The sequence below is a fragment of the Glarea lozoyensis genome, assembly GCF_000409485.1.
Source record: "Glarea lozoyensis ATCC 20868 chromosome Unknown GLAREA14, whole genome shotgun sequence".
NCBI lineage: Eukaryota > Fungi > Ascomycota > Leotiomycetes > Helotiales > Helotiaceae > Glarea > Glarea lozoyensis.
In genome coordinates, this window is record NW_007360988.1 from 1,194,088 (window position 1) to 1,213,016 (window position 18,929).

At 47.0% G+C, this 18,929-nt stretch overlaps 5 protein-coding genes across 5 annotated transcripts; 4 read left to right on the forward strand and 1 right to left on the reverse strand.

Annotated features, from left to right (window-relative positions):
* Nucleotides 1-749: 749 nt before the first annotated feature.
* GLAREA_06985 (Aromatic compound dioxygenase) lies at nucleotides 750-1,793 on the forward strand (the record flags this gene model as incomplete). The annotated part of the gene is made up of 3 exons (XM_008080933.1): nucleotides 750-1,003; nucleotides 1,053-1,488; nucleotides 1,539-1,793. 3 exons carry the CDS (start codon nucleotides 750-752, stop codon nucleotides 1,791-1,793), a joined length of 945 nt encoding a protein of 314 aa, XP_008079124.1.
* Nucleotides 1,794-2,722: 929 nt separating this feature from the next.
* GLAREA_06986 (alpha/beta-Hydrolase) lies at nucleotides 2,723-4,224 on the forward strand (the record flags this gene model as incomplete). Its single annotated transcript, XM_008080934.1, has 2 exons — nucleotides 2,723-3,346; nucleotides 3,706-4,224. 2 exons carry the CDS (start codon nucleotides 2,723-2,725, stop codon nucleotides 4,222-4,224), a joined length of 1,143 nt encoding a protein of 380 aa, XP_008079125.1.
* Nucleotides 4,225-6,616: 2,392 nt separating this feature from the next.
* On the reverse strand, nucleotides 6,617-8,330 carry GLAREA_06987 (MFS general substrate transporter; the record flags this gene model as incomplete). The annotated part of the gene is made up of 3 exons (XM_008080935.1): nucleotides 6,617-6,976; nucleotides 7,029-8,089; nucleotides 8,138-8,330. 3 exons carry the CDS (start codon nucleotides 8,328-8,330, stop codon nucleotides 6,617-6,619), a joined length of 1,614 nt encoding a protein of 537 aa, XP_008079126.1.
* Nucleotides 8,331-12,706: 4,376 nt separating this feature from the next.
* GLAREA_06988 (P-loop containing nucleoside triphosphate hydrolase) lies at nucleotides 12,707-15,640 on the forward strand (the record flags this gene model as incomplete). Its single annotated transcript, XM_008080936.1, has 3 exons — nucleotides 12,707-14,137; nucleotides 14,231-14,596; nucleotides 14,648-15,640. The coding sequence occupies 3 exons, from the start codon at nucleotides 12,707-12,709 to the stop codon at nucleotides 15,638-15,640; spliced, it is 2,790 nt and encodes a 929-aa protein (XP_008079127.1).
* Nucleotides 15,641-17,127: 1,487 nt separating this feature from the next.
* Nucleotides 17,128-18,804, forward strand: GLAREA_06989 (uncharacterized protein; the record flags this gene model as incomplete). Its single annotated transcript, XM_008080937.1, has 1 exon — nucleotides 17,128-18,804. The coding sequence occupies one exon, from the start codon at nucleotides 17,128-17,130 to the stop codon at nucleotides 18,802-18,804; it is 1,677 nt and encodes a 558-aa protein (XP_008079128.1).
* Between the last annotated feature and the right edge of the window lie 125 nt (nucleotides 18,805-18,929).

Below are 18,929 nucleotides of genomic sequence, written 5' to 3' on the forward strand. Positions count from 1 at the left end.
GGCAATTCGGCGGACTCCAGTTCAATTGATGTAATACCAGGAATGCTTTGATGAGTAAGATTGTAACCAAAAGTCAAAGTCGTGTCTCGGCTTTGAGAGTAAGCACGTACAAGCAAAATGAAAAATGTCCAAAAATGTTGATGCAATTCGAAAGGACGTCTTGGTACGTACCCAAGACAAACGGAATCCAGGTGGGGCACTCGGTGATTGGCCGGTAAGTCGCGGTTGAATCGTAGTGGGGAGCCAGAAATCTGGAGAAGGGGGACGGCGGGTAAAGTCATACCCGGCAAAGCTGGCAGAAAAGATATCCCTTATACGGCCTCCCACTCAATTGAGCCTTTCACCGCCTTGCTGATCTGACCCATCATTCGCGCAACTGCCATGTGGACTGCCCTGGACCGCCAACGCGTTCAAAATATCCTCGACAGACTTCCCTCACTCGGCTCTAGAAGCCGATTGAGCTGCCGCTATGCCGTTCATGAGACCGCTCAAGGCGTTAGGAGGGGTAGCAATGTTATGGCCGCTGACTATTGCCTTTGACGTGTCTGGACCCGGTCAGTATATTAGGAGAAGATCTCCCAGGTAGGATTCACAGTCAATCAATCTTTCCTCCACAATTTCATTCCTCCCATCTTCAAATCTCCATCTCAATTACCCCACCAAGGCATCTACAAACCACCCCACCAAGCACAACAACCAAAGAGAACGACCAAATACAGCAACAAACCTCCGCTATCAACAACATCAAAATGCCTGCTCAACAAGAAAAGTTCGATCCCAAGTTCACCGAGCATGTTCTCAACACCATTGGCCCGAAATGCTCAGATCGGAACCGCGTCGTCCTAGGAAGTCTGATCAAGCACATCCACGACTTTGCTCGTGAGGTCGAATTAACCGTCGACGAATGGATGTTGGGTGTTCACTTCATCAACTCTATTGGACAAGCCAGCACACCCATCAGAAATGAGGGTCAGCGTATCTCAGATGTCATCGGTCTTGAATCGTAAGCACTTGCAACCTGTTTATCCTGCAATTTCCACTAACAGAAGCAGCCTCGTCGATGAGATTGCACACAAGCTAGTCACCGACGGTACTATCGCACCTACATCCTCCTCAATTCTCGGTCCTTTCTGGTCACCAAATGCACCATTCCGCGAGCTTGGTGGTAGCATCATCCAAGATCCAGCGCCATTAGGGAAGCCGGCGTTGATGCACGGAAAGGTTATTGATATGGTCACTGGAAAGGGTATTCCAAATGCCATTTTCGACATCTGGCAAGCATCAGCAAACGGAAAATACGATTTCCAAGACCCAGAAAACCAGAGCGACAACAACTTGCGAGGAAAGTTCCGAACAGATGCGAATGGAGAATATCACTTTTATATGCTGAAGCCAACCGCCTACTCTCTGCCAACTGATGGACCAGCTGGTGTTCTCCTCAAGCTTTTGGATCGTCATCCTATGCGACCAGCTCACATTCATCTTATGGTAAGCAATCACACATAGTCACCGATCTGCATCCAACTAACATTCCACAGATCACCCATGACGACTACAAACCAGTAACCACCCAAATCTTCCCCAAAGACGACCCATATCTCGCAACCGACACCGTCTACGCCGTCAAAGACGACCTCGTCATCGATTTCACCCCAAGAGAAGGAGACCCAAATGCAAAGCTGGACTTGGAATATAGCGTCAAGCTCGCACCAAAGAACTATGATGGCATTTCCCCGGTATCGCAAACTACTATCGGTTTGATGGATCAGACGTCTGGACAGGCGAGACTTTGAGGGGCAGTTGCACGATAAGGCGGTGTAACGGGGAAAAGTAGATCTTGTGATTGATGTGAGGGAGTTTTGGTGTGAATACCACTTTTTTGCTTAGCTTAGGGCTGGCTTTGATTGTACATATGGGTTGCATGGGGCGTTGGCTATTGTGGTTTATGAATAAATGAAGAGAATTGACTATACGGCTATTTTTCCAATCTTTCTTGAAGATTTATTGTTTTCGACTGGATCCATGTGGACGCATCTACCTACCTTACATTTCCATTCCCCTACGTTCAGCCTCCCTTCCACCAACATCCGCACTTAGAGAGACTTTTTGCCGGCGGTGTGGGAAGGTGATGGGCAAGTTACTTTACAGCTCCGAATGCATATCTTGTCACACCTGTGTGCAACGTCGATACGAGAAAGCTTATTCTTTATGTTATGCGAAAATAAGAAGGGACATGCTGACAGTGATGACTGGGTGAGGCTGATGGTTGTGGAACTGGAAAATAGGGAGGGTATCGGAGATGGTATTTGGAGGGGGTAGAGAATTTAAAAAGATATGGTAAGTGAAGTTTGCCTTTTTATTCAGGTGGGATGTTGATACGTATTGATTTGAGGGAGAGGGAGTTTATTAAGGTAAGGGTGGAATGGTAGGTGTGGTACCGAGTTTGTGATGATTATAAGGTGGGATAAAGTTAGTACTACTAACTAAGATTTCTAGGTGTTTATATTTGGTCTGGAACAACATAAGCTCATTTATTTACGTGATACATTTTCATTTCTTTTAAACATTGTAAGGGAAAATAAATATTTGCATCTCAACTGCCCAGGTGAGGTGAGACATATAAGCTGAGTAAGCCAGCCTCCTACTCAGATAACCGAACTTTATAACCTCAACTCACTTTCACCCTCTACACCTTTTTCATCCTCACAACTTACAACCCACCATGCCACCACGAACAAAAGCCTACCTCAACTCCCTCTCCATCCCCTCCCCCGCCCTCCTCTCCGCCCTCAAAAAGGACCCTCGCTTCACTAACCCCCCCAATCTCTCCAGTCTCTCATATCAAGACCTCCGCGCCCATCGCGCCGCTATCTTGAGAGAGAAATGGCCGTTGAGATATCTCCCCGGTCCGATCCCCGAGGTTCTCGAGAGAGATCTTCGTATTCCCGTACGTAACGGGGCGGAAATCACAATTCGCATCTACACTCCCGTAAATACAAAACCAGGAGGTGAGGACGAGTCGAGGCCCTTAATAGTCATGTTCCACGAAGGTGGCTGGGGCATGGGCGACCTCAGCGACGAAGAAGTCAACTGTCGACTGTTTAGTAGAGATTTGGGCGCCGTATGCGTGAATGTCGAGTACAGACTTGCGCCTGAATATCCGTTCCCCACGTGGATTGAGGATGCGTGGGATGCGCTTGTGTGGTGTGCGGAGCATACGCTGGAACTGGGGGTGGAGTTGGAGAAGGGGTTTGTGGTTGGGGGAGGGTCGGCGGGGGGGAATATTGCTGCTGTGTTGGCGGTTAGGGCGAGGGATCGGGGGGTGGGTTGGAAGTTGAGTGGGCAGGTGAGTTGGTTTTTTTGGGTTTTGGAGTTTTGGAGGAGGGGGAGGGGAATTAGTCGGGGTGTTTTTGGGTATTTGGGGGTTGAGTTGAGTTGGTTTAGAGAAGGTTCTTAAGTCATCTCAACTTAAACTCAACCGTTTATGAGTACTTGAGTTGAGATGTCCGACGATCTTCTCGACTCACCCCAACTCCGTTTCATCTCACACTCAAGGTTTAAAGAGTTGTGTGAGTTGATATAATCGTCGATCTTTTCAACTGAACCAACCCAACTCATTTACATCACTCGACCAACTCAACTGAGCGCTCAAAACCATCTAGAGATAACACCTCCTCCACAACGAAACTTACTAACAAAACCTAGTACCTCTGCGTCCCAGCAATAACCTGCTTCCTCCCACCCTCCCACATCCCCTCCAAATACCGCAACGAATACCTCTCCCACCCCCTCGTCACCCCCTCCTCCGACCCAATCCTCAAACTCATCCCTCATCTCGGCCCCCTCTTCACACCCCTCACCCTCTTCTTCCGCGCCCTCCTCTATCCCCTCCCGCTCTCCCTCCTCGTCCCCATCTACCGCCGTCTCGGGTTCCACGCTCCCATCTCGTCTCCTCTCTTCGTGCCCTTCCTGAACCACTCCACCGAGCAGGGATTCAAAGGGCTTCCACCAGCGTATTTCCAGGTCTGTGGACTTGATCCCTTAAGAGATGAGGGTTTGATCTATGAGCGCATCTTGAGGGAGGAAAGTGGTGTGGAGACGCGTCTGGATGTTTATCCGGGCGTGGGCCATTATTTCTGGACGAATTTCCCTGAGATGGAGGGGAGTAGGGCGTTTGTGGAGGATTCGGTTAGAGGGGTGGGGTGGTTGTTGGGGAGGAAGTGAGGTGTGGATGAGATTGCGGGGTCTAAGGGGGAGATGCAGGTGGAGATGGGAGTGTGGTATAGGTGGGAAGGTCGAGGATCAAAATGGGGTGGGAAAATGGGTCTTACTATTCAAGTTTACGAGTTTAGAACCCTGTAAGAAGTTAGATGTGATTTTACAAATATGCGTAAGAATGTACAGGATCGGACGGAGGGTTGTGAGGGAAACGGAAGAGAGGATAGGGGATATGAGATGCGCAATGAGGATTTAGGGAATGTGGGTGGATATAGGGAATAGCCCTAAGTAGGGCGATAGACCATGATAATTTCAAACTCATGATATAGAAGTAAGTAAGTTTAGCTAGAAACCCGTTGATTGCTTACGAGTTGCAATATAATATACTAAAAAACCATACATTCAGTCAACAAACATCCCATCCCCTAACCCATCGATCCATCCCATCTCCTTTGTTTCATACCATTCATTATTCTTCATCACAAACTCCAGCCATGTCCTCCGAAACCACCAATCCCCGAATCATGGCACGATAACGCCCCTCTACATACGTGATTCCCAAGGGTTTCTACGATCGAGTCGAAGAGCTCCCGACGGGAAAGGAGATGAGGAGGTTAGCGGATACGATGGATATCCATCGGACGTTTTAAGTATAATAAGCAATAAAAGTGTATAATTCAGGGGGTAGGAACGGTACTAACCGCTAGTAATTATAATGTATCTTTTGCTTTTAGTACAAGATCTTTAACCCCGCATTCATCCCTCTTCCAACGTGGCTCCAAATCCCACAAGCACCCCCTCAATATCTCCCCTACTATTTCATTCCTCGCCAAAATCCCATCCCAACCACTACCCACAACCGCAATTCAACAACCCACATAAAGAGTTACAGCATCCCATCTCTAGCCAACCCCATTAGAAACGACACCAAGGATTCTTACCATCTAGTCAGAACTATAGATTCTGTAAACAAATCAGCAGTTAAGAAGCCCTCACTTATTTACATCCAAGTATTCTAAATATCAAGCTATTAAGTACTTACAGCTTATAACCACGATTTTCTACAAGTCTCTCTACGTACCGTTTTGATCTATATTATAAAGTTCTATCGTCACTAGATACGTTTATGTTAACCAAAGGTACTTTACAGGGTATAATATAAACTCATAAGAATACTGTATTCGGAACATAGACCTATGTTTATCAGCCTGTACATCTTACTTATGAGGCTCTTCTCGGATCTCCTTGCCGTAGCCACGCCCCTTAATCTATGGCATCTCGCTAGACAAACAACATCTCCCAACATTCACTCCCGGCTCGGGACGTCCCTATAGCCTGAAGCGCCCTTCCTTCGCTTCCGGAAGTACCTCCTCATCTAAGCGCAGTAGATCTTGGATCGAATTTACTTCATCGAGTAATTCATCAAATAATATGAGTAAGATGTGAATTTAATACCGTGTTAATATTAACAAATCTTAAAGTTGTGTTCGCTCTAAGTTGTCTAGATGTGACTTCGAACGACATCGATATATTAGGCATACCTAGTAACAAGAGTTTCTTTTAGGTAGAAAACATAAATTCTGAGCTTGAGGAGACTACGCCTCTCGTCAAAAGGTATTTTCAAAGACCTCTCTCTAAATCCCCACAGTTTTGCCATACAAAATCACCGTTTCGTATTAAACCATCAGCCCCTCGGGGTGTCGAGAACGCATTTCTAAGTTATACAAGTAATTTCCTTAATTCACACTTCTCTTTCCAGCATCCCAAAGCCGTAGCTCGTACCATACCAATATCCACATAACCATGAGCGCGAAGGAACTATTAATTCCATTCAGCTAATTCCCTCCCGGATCTCGCTCCCCTTAATATATCCACATCCCGAAATCGAAATCCATTCCCGGCTCGGGACGTGGCTAATCTGTAGGCTAAATAAACATGTGCGACGTATCAAGGATCGAAATTGGCGTTGAAGATTTTTTCGGTGTAAGCCGTGATTGAATATCGAATTTCGCGATGGATATTGTTTCACCAAAAAAATGCGATGTGAAATTAATACCGCGATAATAATATACATAGATGCAGGGGAGATGCTTGGTCGATATTGAATATCGGAATATTAAATAGGGAAGGGTGCTTGGCGGCCGTGTATATTACCGATGTGGAATCATAGCATATGCAGTGAGATTTAGTTGGACCAGGGTTGGCGTGGGGGTTGTTTCCACGAATGAGGTTAGAAAGAAGGATAGGAAATTTTGGAGAGAGGATTTTGATATGAAGCAAAGAATTATGATGAATGTAAATTTACGATTCAAACGAAGGGATATCATATTATCTCAATTAAAATACCACACCACACGACCACAAACCCCTCTTAGCACAACCCTCTAAATGCACACCTCTAGATCTTCTCATTTCGTGGACTTTCCTCGTGAGAGTTAGTCGCCGAGACCTCTCTGTGGTGAGCGCTGGTAGCCATCTTCTCGTCATGGATACCGTCTTCCTGGAGCAGCTCCTTGGCTTTCTGGGTAGCGAGGTTTCCACCGAGCAGCGCATCCTCGCCGTCAAAGTACTTGACGATCTCCTCGAGTGGGGTGTTACGGGTCTCGATGAAGAAGAAGTAGACGATGCCGAGCTCGAATGCGAGCCAGCAGTCGTAGACGATGTAGTATTTCCAGCCAAGGTGGTCGAGAGCGACGGGGTTGACGTAGGAGTTGAAGAAGAGAGCGAGATCGACAGCGAGGAACATGATGGTGAGACCCTGGAGAGTAAATTAGTATGTGTGATTTATGGGGAGGAGCGAGGGAGCTTACCTTTGCACGGAGCTTGTATGGGAGAATCTCAACACCGTAACCGACAAGAAGTCCGGACCAGGCAGAGTTGTAGAATACGTAGTACAAGAAGATGAAGAAGATCTCGGCGGTTCCGGCGGCCTTGACGGCAGTCTTGACGAATTGAGCAGCGGCGATGGTCCAGGCGACGAAAGCCATGAGCATACCACCGGTAGCGAACAAGAACAATGGACGACGACCGAATTTGTCGATGAAGAAACACATGGTAAGAGCGGTGGCGAAGTTGATGATGTTGAGGATACCGTTGATTTCGAGTCTGAGTTGAGGATCCAAGACACCGGCGCCCTTGAGAACATCGTCCATGTAGTAGGAAACGAGTCCGTTACCAGACCACTGGGAGAAGAAACCGAGAGATACGAGAATGATGAGACGACGGCGGTTACCCTTGGTCTTGAAGAGCTCAACCCATCCGTTGCTCTCGTATTCTTGCTCGAGCTTGATGGTGTCACGGATTTCACGGTATTCGATCTGGACGAGCTCATCCTCAATGTTTCCACGGGCATGTGCCTTGGCGAGAATGTTAAGAGCTTGCTCATCTTTGCCCTTGGCGATCAGATAACGTGGGGATTCTGGGACCATCCAGATAGCAACCAATTGAATAACGGATGGTGCGGCTTGAACCATGGATGGAATTCTCCATGACCAGGCGGAGTCGATCTTGAAGGTTCCATATGTGAGCCAAGCAGCGACGATGGAACCAAAGTACCAGGTAGAGTTGTAGATGGTGGTGAAAATGGCTCTGTGCTGGGGGTGAGTCAACTCAGCAATGAGAAGTGGTGCAGCTCCGTGGGCAATGGCAACACCGAATCCGATGAAGAATCTGGAGGCAATGAACATTTCGATGTTGATACCGATCGACTGAAGAACGACACCGACAATCATGATAACACAACCGGTGATGACACCAATTCTTCGGCCAAAGATATCGGCGATGTATGGGGTGATTGGCAGAGCGACGATGGAACCGACAGACATAATGGCGTTGAGGAGACCTCGAGTGGCGGCGTTGGGGTTGTTGAAAGCTATTACTGTCAGTGTTATTCAATGTGACATAAAACCAAATAACTCACAAGCTTTCCACTCATCCAGTGCCTGGAGACCGTTCATCATGGAACCATCGTAACCGTTGGTTGCGGATGTGAGAACGGCGAACATGAGGGCAATGTAAAGAGACCTCATTCCTGGCTCTTTGTACCATGTTACTCGAGGAAACTCGCGTCCTCCCACCTCGAAGGTGTCTTTTGATGATGTGTAGAACGGCATATTGGCGGCTGTCTGTAGAGAATGAACAACTTCCTGTCGAACGTGGACTGATGCCTCGATGCAGAATCGAAAAAAAGTCGAGGAATTCGGATCAGCTTTATATCAAGCTATGGGTCCATACACCCATGAGACGCAATGTACCCATCCCTTCCTCCCTCCACCCATTTATCCGCCCTTAGACTCTGTAGATCTCATGTCAAAGTGTAGCCGCGGTTCTGGGTCTTCTTTTCCCAAGCTGGCCATATCCACTTGTTCGAATTTGTTCTAATCGCGTGTTGAGTGGGGAGCCTCCTCGGCGACACATCCTGGGAATACCCCAGCATCCCCCCATTTACCCCAAGGCGATACCCCATGGAGAGGCGCGAGGCGCTTAAGCCATCCGAAGCCTTCGGGCATAAGCCAGTTGTTGGTCGAACAAGATCTGCTTGTGCCAGGTTTCTGATACGTGGAGATGACCACTCCACGCCACGGATCGTGAGCTAAGCCTTTTTGGCTGACGAGAGGACATTTTTGCATTCAGCCTGAATTACCCGCCACTACGCGAGGAGAAACCGTTCACGGTTAAATTCAAAATAGCGAGACTTGGGAACCGGCACTCTAGAGGAGACGTCTAGCCACTTTCTAGGCATGCATTGTGTACTTTGTAGACCATGTGTACCTGTTTTGTTCAGGGTATACTTAATCTCAAAGTCACGAATGTATCGCCAGTTTAGATTAGGAGGAATTTTCAAACCATGCACCGATCGGTTCGCTCCCGAACTATCCACTGCTACTTTGCGGGATTACCATAAATGTACTTTAATCGCACGACGGCCCAAAGGGTTTGAGAATAATAGTCCTCGTTAAGCTTGATCTGGAAACAAATGCATCTCTGTGCCGTCTTGTATCCTCGTACCCAATCTGCGCAAGTCGACAGTCGAGATACTGATAGGAATCCGGCCCAACCACTCCGAGTGACATGTGTGTGTGAGCACGATGCCACGAACCGGAGGTACACACGCCATTTCAGTCTGAGAAAACTTTTCTTGCTGCCAAAATAACGTGATGAAGCCTCCCCAAAAGGGTACGCGAGAAGTGGATCGCTAAAAGTGGATTGTATGCAAAGAATAAGATTTATTGGCAACATGAAACGGACCATTCATGTGACAGATTTCTATCCGCAAGACGGGAAATCTGTTATCCACTTCGTAGACTTTTCCTAAAGTTGTCGAAACCGATCGGAATTGACCTGGAATTGGTTTACGACAAGCACGTGTCGAAACTCACTGACACCCCAACTCCAAAATGAGACAACATGCTGAATATTACTGAATTGCCATGCTTCAGTATCCCACGGAGGACACGTACATACCAATCATCTGAGCTGGGGAGCAAGTATTGCTGGAAACTGGCCCGAGAAGTTGGTACATACCCCGACATCTTCTCCAGCTCTCCACATTGGGGAAATCAATCTCAAAGAGGCTCTCTGTAAGCGCGCAGTTCGCAAGGATCGGTCCGCGTCTCCAAGATTGAAGAAGAAACTCGCTTGAGCTTGTGATCAGTTTACGAGATGGAGAAGTGCTCGTCCGTACTTTGTACCCGTGTGTACACGAAAAGTGACTCGTGAGTGACTTTGAAAGAGTCATATCAGCGAGTTCGCATATCAGTTCCTCTGGGAGCAAGCGGCTCAGATGGGAATCCAGTCATCATTGAAATGGCCACAGTTCCATCACTCGATGGACTAGTTTTGGCTACCAATACCGAGCGGCCAATACTCGCCATCTGCTGACCACCATAACACAAGAACAACAAAAGAGCACGGGAAGGTGGAAGTCGGCAGCTTTCTCATCCACTTGGATTCTTTGCCCGCCCTCCTTCTACGCCGCTGCCATTGCAAGCAAGCCACCCGTAGTTTTGAAGCAGCATATGGGATTGAGCATGCATTGCATCGCAACCTGGTGTTGTACGAGCAAAGCCACCGAGGATAACTTCTCAGGAAGTATTTCAAATGCCAGTGATTGCAAAAATGCCAGTAGTGACTGCACCCCTCTTCACGATCAGCGCTGTAGTGTCAAAAACATGCCTCCAACATGCTTCTCGCCACTCTGATCGCCAGAATCCGGGGAACAGTACATGTGAACCCCTCCTTCTCGTTGGCTGTCCCCCAAAGGATCCAGATCCTCCCCACCAGACTCTCAACCCGTCGCAACGCCGTATTCCCCAGTATATCTTTCCAAATCCGTAGTCCAGCGCGTCGCGCATTCCGCTCGCGATGTTTCGACGGCGAAGTACTGTAATCAATCTCGACCCAGTTCCCGTCCTTCATCTCAGATTTCGTTCAGCGCAAACGAAACGGTCCGTCTCAACCGCAATTCGAGCGCTTCCCGCAACCCCGTCGTCTTCGTCGTCGGAATAAAGTTCACATCCTCAAAGCCATATTCGACGCCGCAATGTCATGGCGTATGCTGTATCCTCGTCAATGGATTTGTCGCGTGGATGTGCGAACGCGCAAGATCCAAATTCTGCTTTAGCTCAAATCCTCGTACTATTCAGTCAGCCAATCAAGTAACCTCGCTTGATCTGGCCAGAAGTCCCCTCAAGTTGCCACCAGTATTTACAATCCATCAAACGTCACAAAAGAAGCAAGACTAGAGCATCTTCCCGCCACGGCGTCAACGCTTAAGTTATAGCTCCAGACTAACGTCTTCTTGACTTGCTCTCTCCGCATTGGAATTTACCCAGGACACTTAACCCCCTCTCCAGCTCCCAACAACACGGTCTACGAATTTATCCAGAACATACGGAGTACGCTTTGCCATCTATCCATTTATCCCCGTCCCAAGAACTTGGGTTTGCTGCATATGTAGTGGCGACCCAGAGAATTGGTCTGCTCGTAACTTTACGTTTTTGTACACTTGCTTGCCACTTCTTCTTTTCGTGGCCGAACAAGCCTCACCATCCTCCAATAATATCCTCTTTATCAATCTTTCTATACACACTTCTATTATTATCCTCAGCGTACCATACAATCTCATCACATGCTTTTGGTTTTACCCCTGAATTCACACCGCTTAGCACGACTCACCGAACCTCGGCCCAAGCTCGCTTATCGCATCTTCATGATTCAGAAAGCAGAAGCACGTCGTCTAATGCGATGTGCAACAAAACATATGAAAAGGACGTATCGTTTACCTTTATAGGTTATCTAATACTCGTGTTCTTTCGAAACGTTATTTTAAGGGCTCGGTTCTGTGTTATCAGTTACTGTTACAGCTTGAAGTCGTGGTTTTGGAACGGGGTAGGGGAAATACTGGTCAAGAGATTGATACTCTTGACTCCATCTTTCAACATTGAGCATTTCTTTTACAAGATCTTGGCAGTATCTCTCACAAATCATGTTCAGCTATCAAAAGAGATCATTGAAGATAATGCCATCACAACCTATACCTATTTCAGTCTCACGAAGGTTCCCCACCGACATTGCAACGCTACTCGGAGTCTCTGAAACTGCACATCCAGAGTGATGTTTCTCTGAAGTAGCTGACTTCTATCGGCATGAAAGACCAATACTCTGGCGTAAGGAGTCGCTGAGTAAAGCTTTAGAGAATTTGTCCATCTTTCTACACCAGAATATCTTTTGATTGTTACGGAACGATGGCATTTATTAAACTCGCGTACATGTATTAACCTCTTACAGTTCTTTCTTAAGCAGATTCGTCACACCAATTGTTCGGTGCCCAAACCTTAGGAGTTAGAGTCCAAACCCGTCGAGTGAGGTGTAAAGAGATGCTTAAATCTCTACATGCCAGTTCATCGACTATGAAACGATGAGCGAAGCACAGATTTCCTTTTAGAGTTGTAGACACACTTTGGCTAGTTTTACTAGCTGATTTCCCATATAAATAAATAAGCCCACTTTTAAGTGCGATGTAAAGAAGAAAGTAGAAAGTAGTTAGAGTAGCTCCTAGCAGGAACTATAATCTAAATGTGACTTCGACTGTCCTATTGCGTGGCTCGGCGCATCGGGCTGTCACCGGCCCGTATCATGTGACGAAAACTCATTCATATTGGTTCAGAAAGCGCCCTTGATTTCCTTCGTGAATACAAAGAATTGCTAGATATTCATCACGAATACACCTTTTACAATCCATATGACTAGTGATTGCCAACTGTTATCTCTTTTTGTCAAAAGCGCAGACCTACTTGATCTGGGATGGGTGAGATGTTGCTGCGCCTATCAGTCGAAAATGAGGCTGCAGGCTGCAGCCCATTTGTTGAGCAGCAGACCCAGCCTTGCGGTCATGATGGCACGTATAATTCTCTTTGAGTTGGCATTCTACATTCTTGAGTTTCGATCATCTTGGTTTCGTTCATCTCAATCTCGGTAGTCCTACGCTATGGAACTCGCCGGTCTAGGTATCGGTGTGGCTGGCCTCGCCGGCTTGTTCTCTACATGCATCGACTGCTTTAAACTCATCCAGCAAGGACGTTACCTGGGTAAAGACTACGTTCTTCTTGAAACGAAGTTCAGTAACCAAAAGCTGCGGCTTGCGACATGGGGCCGCGCGTGTGGCATGATGGATCCCGAGGGTTACGATACGAGGCTCGATGATGAAGGCTTGCGACCATGCATAGAAGCAACGCTCACTCAATTATTTCAATTGTTTAAGGACGGTAAACAGCTCAAGAAGAAGTATGGATTGAAAGAAGATCAGGGAGGGCAGAGAGCGCGTCCGTTCCTCGGCGCAGGGTTGGAACTGGAGCGCTTAAGTGCGACCAGTTATGGTCAGAAATTTCAGGAACTGATGAATCGTACGAAAAAGATTCAGCAGGGAGCAAGACTTCGAGATTCTGGGATGTGGGCTATCGAGGATAAGAGCAAGTTTACAGAGCTGGTTCAGCATCTCAAGGATTTGATCGATGATCTCGAGGGTCTGACAAGATATCTTGACGTTGGGGATCGCCAACGAGATATGATTCAGGCAGAGGTGGAGTCGATAGCGGAGTTTGATATACTCGAAAATATCGAAGAAGCACGCCTAGGAAGAATAGATGCTGTGTCTGATGCAGCAAGTCTTCAGTTATGGAAGCTTCGTGACCAGTTCTTGATTGGGGGGAAGACCGCTGAAGGAAGTAAGCAGACCAGAATGGACGAAGTATCTGCAGCCTCGAGTGACAAGGAATGGGACGTTCTTCCAGGGCAGAATGAGTCTGTGGGGACTGTGGGTGATGAAATGAGGTATCAGGTCCTCCATAGGGTACGATGTGCAAATGAAGTTGCCGCCCTCATTTTCCTGGATAAACCCAGCTATTTAGCTGGCCAGCAGCATGAGGATCAATGGGCATTTCTGGACCCTGACAAGCCTACTCAGGAGGAGCAAATCAATCACCTTCGCGGCCGTAGGAACATTCCAAGCTTGGAAGCCTATCGACAACAAAATCGCCAATTGCAATTTGTGGTGCTACATGAGTATCGCTGCTGCGATATTTTACCTGTATCCAGGATTATACCACCTCCGCCAACTGGTCAATGTGTACGGCTTCTCTCAGAAGAACTCTGTGCCGCTCTTCGAGGGGTACGCAAGACATCCGGGGAACTTTCTCTATATCCTGACTTCAAGGTTGATCTTGAATTACAAGCTCCATACATGTGGTTTTATCAATCAAGGATGCTCTTTCTCCATACAAACGATGTCAATTCGGTATACCAAGAATCTATCAGGGCATTTGCCGGTGTTATCTGCGGTCTTATGGAGCCCGAGTATGCCAAAGTGGATGTTCTTCTTGCTCGAAAGGCCATCTCGTGGAGATACTTACTTTACATTTTTGTAAGTCAATATTCGATTATATTCCAACCTGAAATATCCATTATCCTGTGTACAATGTACGGGTTCTATTGTAGAACTAACATGTACGTCTAGTTTCCTGGTAGTATCATCCTCGTTCCAAACACAAACGAAAATATAGAGCACAACAGAGCTTACCAGCAAAGGACCTGGCCGATTATTGCCAAAACACAGGAAGCAAAAGCTATCGAGCTGGCAGTTAAGTCGTGGGAATTTGATGGGAAATTTTACTCTACAGGATCGACTCTCAGTATTTCTCGCTCACAGTTTCCTGGTGACAAGGATGCAGAAATCAATATATGCGATCTACCAGTGTTCCCACTCAAATATGCCACAGCGAATGAAAAAAGAGCACTTGAACGCAGAGGTCAAATGTTCTGGAGCTGCCGGTATGGTCGATACATATTTTATACCGGGTCTATCTCAGCTTCTGAGCGCATAGTAAGCACTATCTACACTTAATTTCAACAGTTCACTTATTTACAATTGCAGGAGAAAGGAAGGTTCATGATAGACATTGCAATGTACAAAAGAATGTTCCCCTCCTCCAACGTTGTACGAAATAATGACCGGCTATCGAACGAGCTTGGAGACGAACTAATGGCTCGGGATTGTTCCCCTGAAGAAGATTTTGAGCTTCTCCTGCCATCCACTATCCATGGATTTGATATGCAAGCGCATAAGTGGCTGGTGTTGTCTGTTTCCAACATCAAACCTGTCATCTGGCACCATCGTCCGTTTGACGATTTAATCATTGCCGATGAAACAAAAGAGGTCTTGCAAGCCATGGTATCAAGTACGATCGCTAACAGGCAGAGCCATAATTTGAAAATAGCGGCTAGAACGCAACATGGGGTGAATTTATTATTCCACGGAGGGCATGGTACCGGAAAGACTTTCGCTGCCGAAAGCATTGCGGAACTCATCCAAAAGCCGCTCTACCGAGTCGACCTCCTCGCGAGGTTTGGAACTGGTGGTGAAATGCAAAATCACCTGAGAGAGATCGCAATGTTGAGCACGGCGTGGGATTGCGTTGTTCTTTTCGAAAACGCAGATTCCGCCACCAGAGAACCACATGCCATGGCAATGGTCGTGGAATTCATGGAAGAGTTCAAGGGTATTCTTATCCTGATTATTCGGGCTAGTATAATTAATAAGTACGTAATCCAATCTAGGATAAACTTTGCGACTCACTTCCAGCCGCTCGGGCCCGAGCAACGAACCAGTATGTGGAAAAAGCACTTGGTAGAAATGGTGCAAAACGATGTTGCAAACGATGAGCTACTTGGATATGTGGATAAACTAGCCGATATTAGAGTGAACGGCCGAGAAATTCACAATATTGTTTCGAGTGCCCAGAAACTGGCTTCGTTCAAGAACACGCACGTAACATACGAGATGCTGCTGGGTTTCTCTGACGTGTCAAACGGCTTTAAAATGAGACTACCGGACGAGAATTCTTCTCGGGAGAAAGAGGGAGGATAATGGAACTGTTCTGCGGGATCAGATGCATGATCAAGAGACGATGATAACGCAAAGAACCTGAGATTAATCGTTCCCAGTCACGGAGCGAGACTTGATCAGCCTGACACCGCGTAGCTACTAAAAGTTCAAGGTCAGAGGAAGCCCCCGACAGAAGTCTCTGAGACGACAACGCGTCTAGATTAAACATAGAGCACACCCGAAATCTAGTAATAGTTAGAGTTTAGTTCATATCTAGGGTTTCAAAGGAAGAGTCAGGGATTGTCGTTGTTGGATGGGAAAGGTGGAATGGTGGGAAATCTCATGGGATACTATCCTGCGTGGTTACACTGTTGACGAGTCTTCCGATAGGGAGGTTTTCAAAACCGAACTCTCGAGAAATTGTTTTCAAAAGTACAAATGTCTTGATGAGAAATTTCTATTGAGGTCTAACCTTTGCTTTGCAGAATTTGGTCATTATTTCGTCGTGTGCCAATAATCTATAAGTAACCAGCGCCAACACTCTCCAAGTTATGTCAGGATTCATTTTAAACGTTTAGAGCCGAGCTATGTACTAGAAGACCAGAAGCCTTCACTACATTGCAAATACTTCAAAGTATATCAGTTGCTGAGGAAAGGGTGGGAGTGAGTAGTTGAACCCGATTGGCAATCCATTGCTTATACACAGTTATAGGTTAGACATGTTTCTTTTATCCAAACCTAGCTTCTCCATTTTTTCCGTCGAAGAGCTGATTTCTATTCTCATTATCGAGGTTCCTCAATAATGACAAAGCGATTTTGCTGTTCGTTATGTCGAGAAGCTAATCTTTATCTAGCTAGCGTAGCAGGACTTCTCCATTTTTCACATCAACGACCCACCTGGCAGCACTGGCAGCACAGCACAGTATCTCGAGACATCGTCAAGAGTTGTAATATCTTACCAATCCACAATTCTCGGAATGATTCCGGAACGTTTAGTCCTAAAAGTCCCGCCACTTCTTTCTCCTTCAATTTGCGCTCCGTTTGAACCAACAAGCCACCCTTGACTTTCCCAATCAGATTTTCATATATCCAGCAAAAGTACAACATGACGGCATGAATTTTACCAATTCTCCAGTTCAAATAGGCTACCTTCCAAATGCCACGGCGATTGCCTAGATGATAAGGTGTTGTGACAGTTATCTGTTGGAACAATGGTAGGAGAAGAAAAATGCAGTGGCTGGTTGTGCTACTACCAACAAATTTTTGGATTAAAACCCCGGCTCGCTTAATTTTATGGAGGATTTCTGTGAACTTTGTTCTAGGCATGCAAAGGCAGCAGCTCGGATTAAGCGAATGAGGCTCAGCTTGCTCGAATGGTCACCGATGGTCGACGAGATATAAGTTATTCATGAGATGTCAAAATTCAATGTCTCAAGACTCAACAATTCGAAGACAATTGAATTTTAGGGAACACCAATCATTTCTCTCGTCCTCACATAAAACGCGCTTCGGAATTTAAATCGTTCAACATGGTCGAACCAGAGTCAAGTCCTGCGTTAAACGACAATCAACCTCTACAATCCCGAACCACCTACCTCCTCAACAACCAACCCAATGCTACCTCTCCGACTCCCTCTACGCAATATCAGTCAATTACTCCCCCTTCAAAAATCCCTCGACCGAAACAAGCCCACACCAAAAAAGACAGCGTACCTCCCGAATCGCCTGATTCGCCTTTCTTCCTTCCCCCTTCGGCTGATCCAGACCTCCCAACAACACCAACACCAATACCAACACCAAACTACATAAACCTCCTCCCAACCGAGATCCTCCTGAACATTTTCTCCTACAACCCTCATGATTTCTACCCAGTATCAAGCAATGCCACAAATCCATCACACGTATGTCCACATTGGCGACATGTCTACGAGCCACTTCTCTACCGGCACCTCAAATTCATGCAACACAAACAGACCGGAGGATCTCAAAACGTGCGATTATTCCTCTTGGCTACGAAATTAAGGCCAGGAATCAAATGGTATCCGCAAACCGTAGAGTTTTATCTTGGCAACGAAGGAGAAATTGGCCAGAGGAAGATGAAACCTAGGACAGATTTGCAATACCTAGCACAAGATAAGAAAGCAATCGAAAAGTTTGTCGAGGTTCTAAAACTTTGCCTAGGGATCCAAAGTATTCGAACAAACGTGTGTATCGACAAAGGTTCCCTCTATCAGGTCCTCCCCAAACTACTCAATCTCCGAACACTAGAAGCCCGCTTCGACAGTCCCAGAATCCCCATCGCGGCCCTCAAACTGCCCTACTTGAAGACGTTGATATTCCACTACATGGACGATGAATGGACGCAGGCGGTCGGTAGCACACATCGCGATTCAGACGATTCGCCGTCGCCCAAAAGGAGAACCGAAACCCCCTGGCGATGGGCACGCACCGGCGCAATAACGACTCTGCGCCTCTACATCGACGCCGATCTCCCCGTGCTCTACGAAAAGATATTCATCTGGCCGATCGCGCTATCTCACCTCTCTATCCACGGCGGTTCCACGCCTTATGGCTACGACAAAGCAGCCCTTGAAAGGATCCTGAACCCGCACCGCGACACACTTCAAACCATCGAGCTGCCCGACATCTGCAACGGCCTCCCGGACCTCTCCACCTTCAAAAGGCTAACCCACCTCACCTTCCCCGCCTGGAGATTTATAACCCTAGACGATTCATCTAAGCCATCCACCCGTCCATCTAAGCCATCCAAGGAACCCACCCCCTCACCCTCCACCCTCCTCCCATCCTCCCTCAAAATCCTAACCCTCCCCTTTCCATCCCACTGCTACCAATCCCCGCCCCGCTACGTTCAAAACCCACCCGCTTTCACCGCCGAAACCAGCGACTGGTTCATCGCATTCGCAGAAACACGACAAGAGACCTCATCAGACGCACGTTACAAGATCATACTCAACTACGACGTTTTCAGAGGCCGAGCATACGTGAGTAGATCGGACAAGAGGAAAGTGATCGGGTGGCCATGGACGCAACTAGAGCGAGCGAAGGAGGGTGCCAGGGAGTTTGGAGTGGAATTGGAGTTTGAGGCGAGTATTAGTAAGGCGGAGTGGTTTGAGATGGGGATGGCGAAGGATATTTGGGAGAGCAATGGCTTGGAATTGGGGCGGTTGTTTCTGGGTGAGGAATAAACGGAATTTGTTGGAGGGTATTTTCTTTGGGGGTGAGGTGAAACGAGGGAGTATTCGTCACTTGCTCGAATGCCGATGTAGTTTGTGCTGTTTCTTCTAATTTGCAAATGTGTTAGCTAGTGACC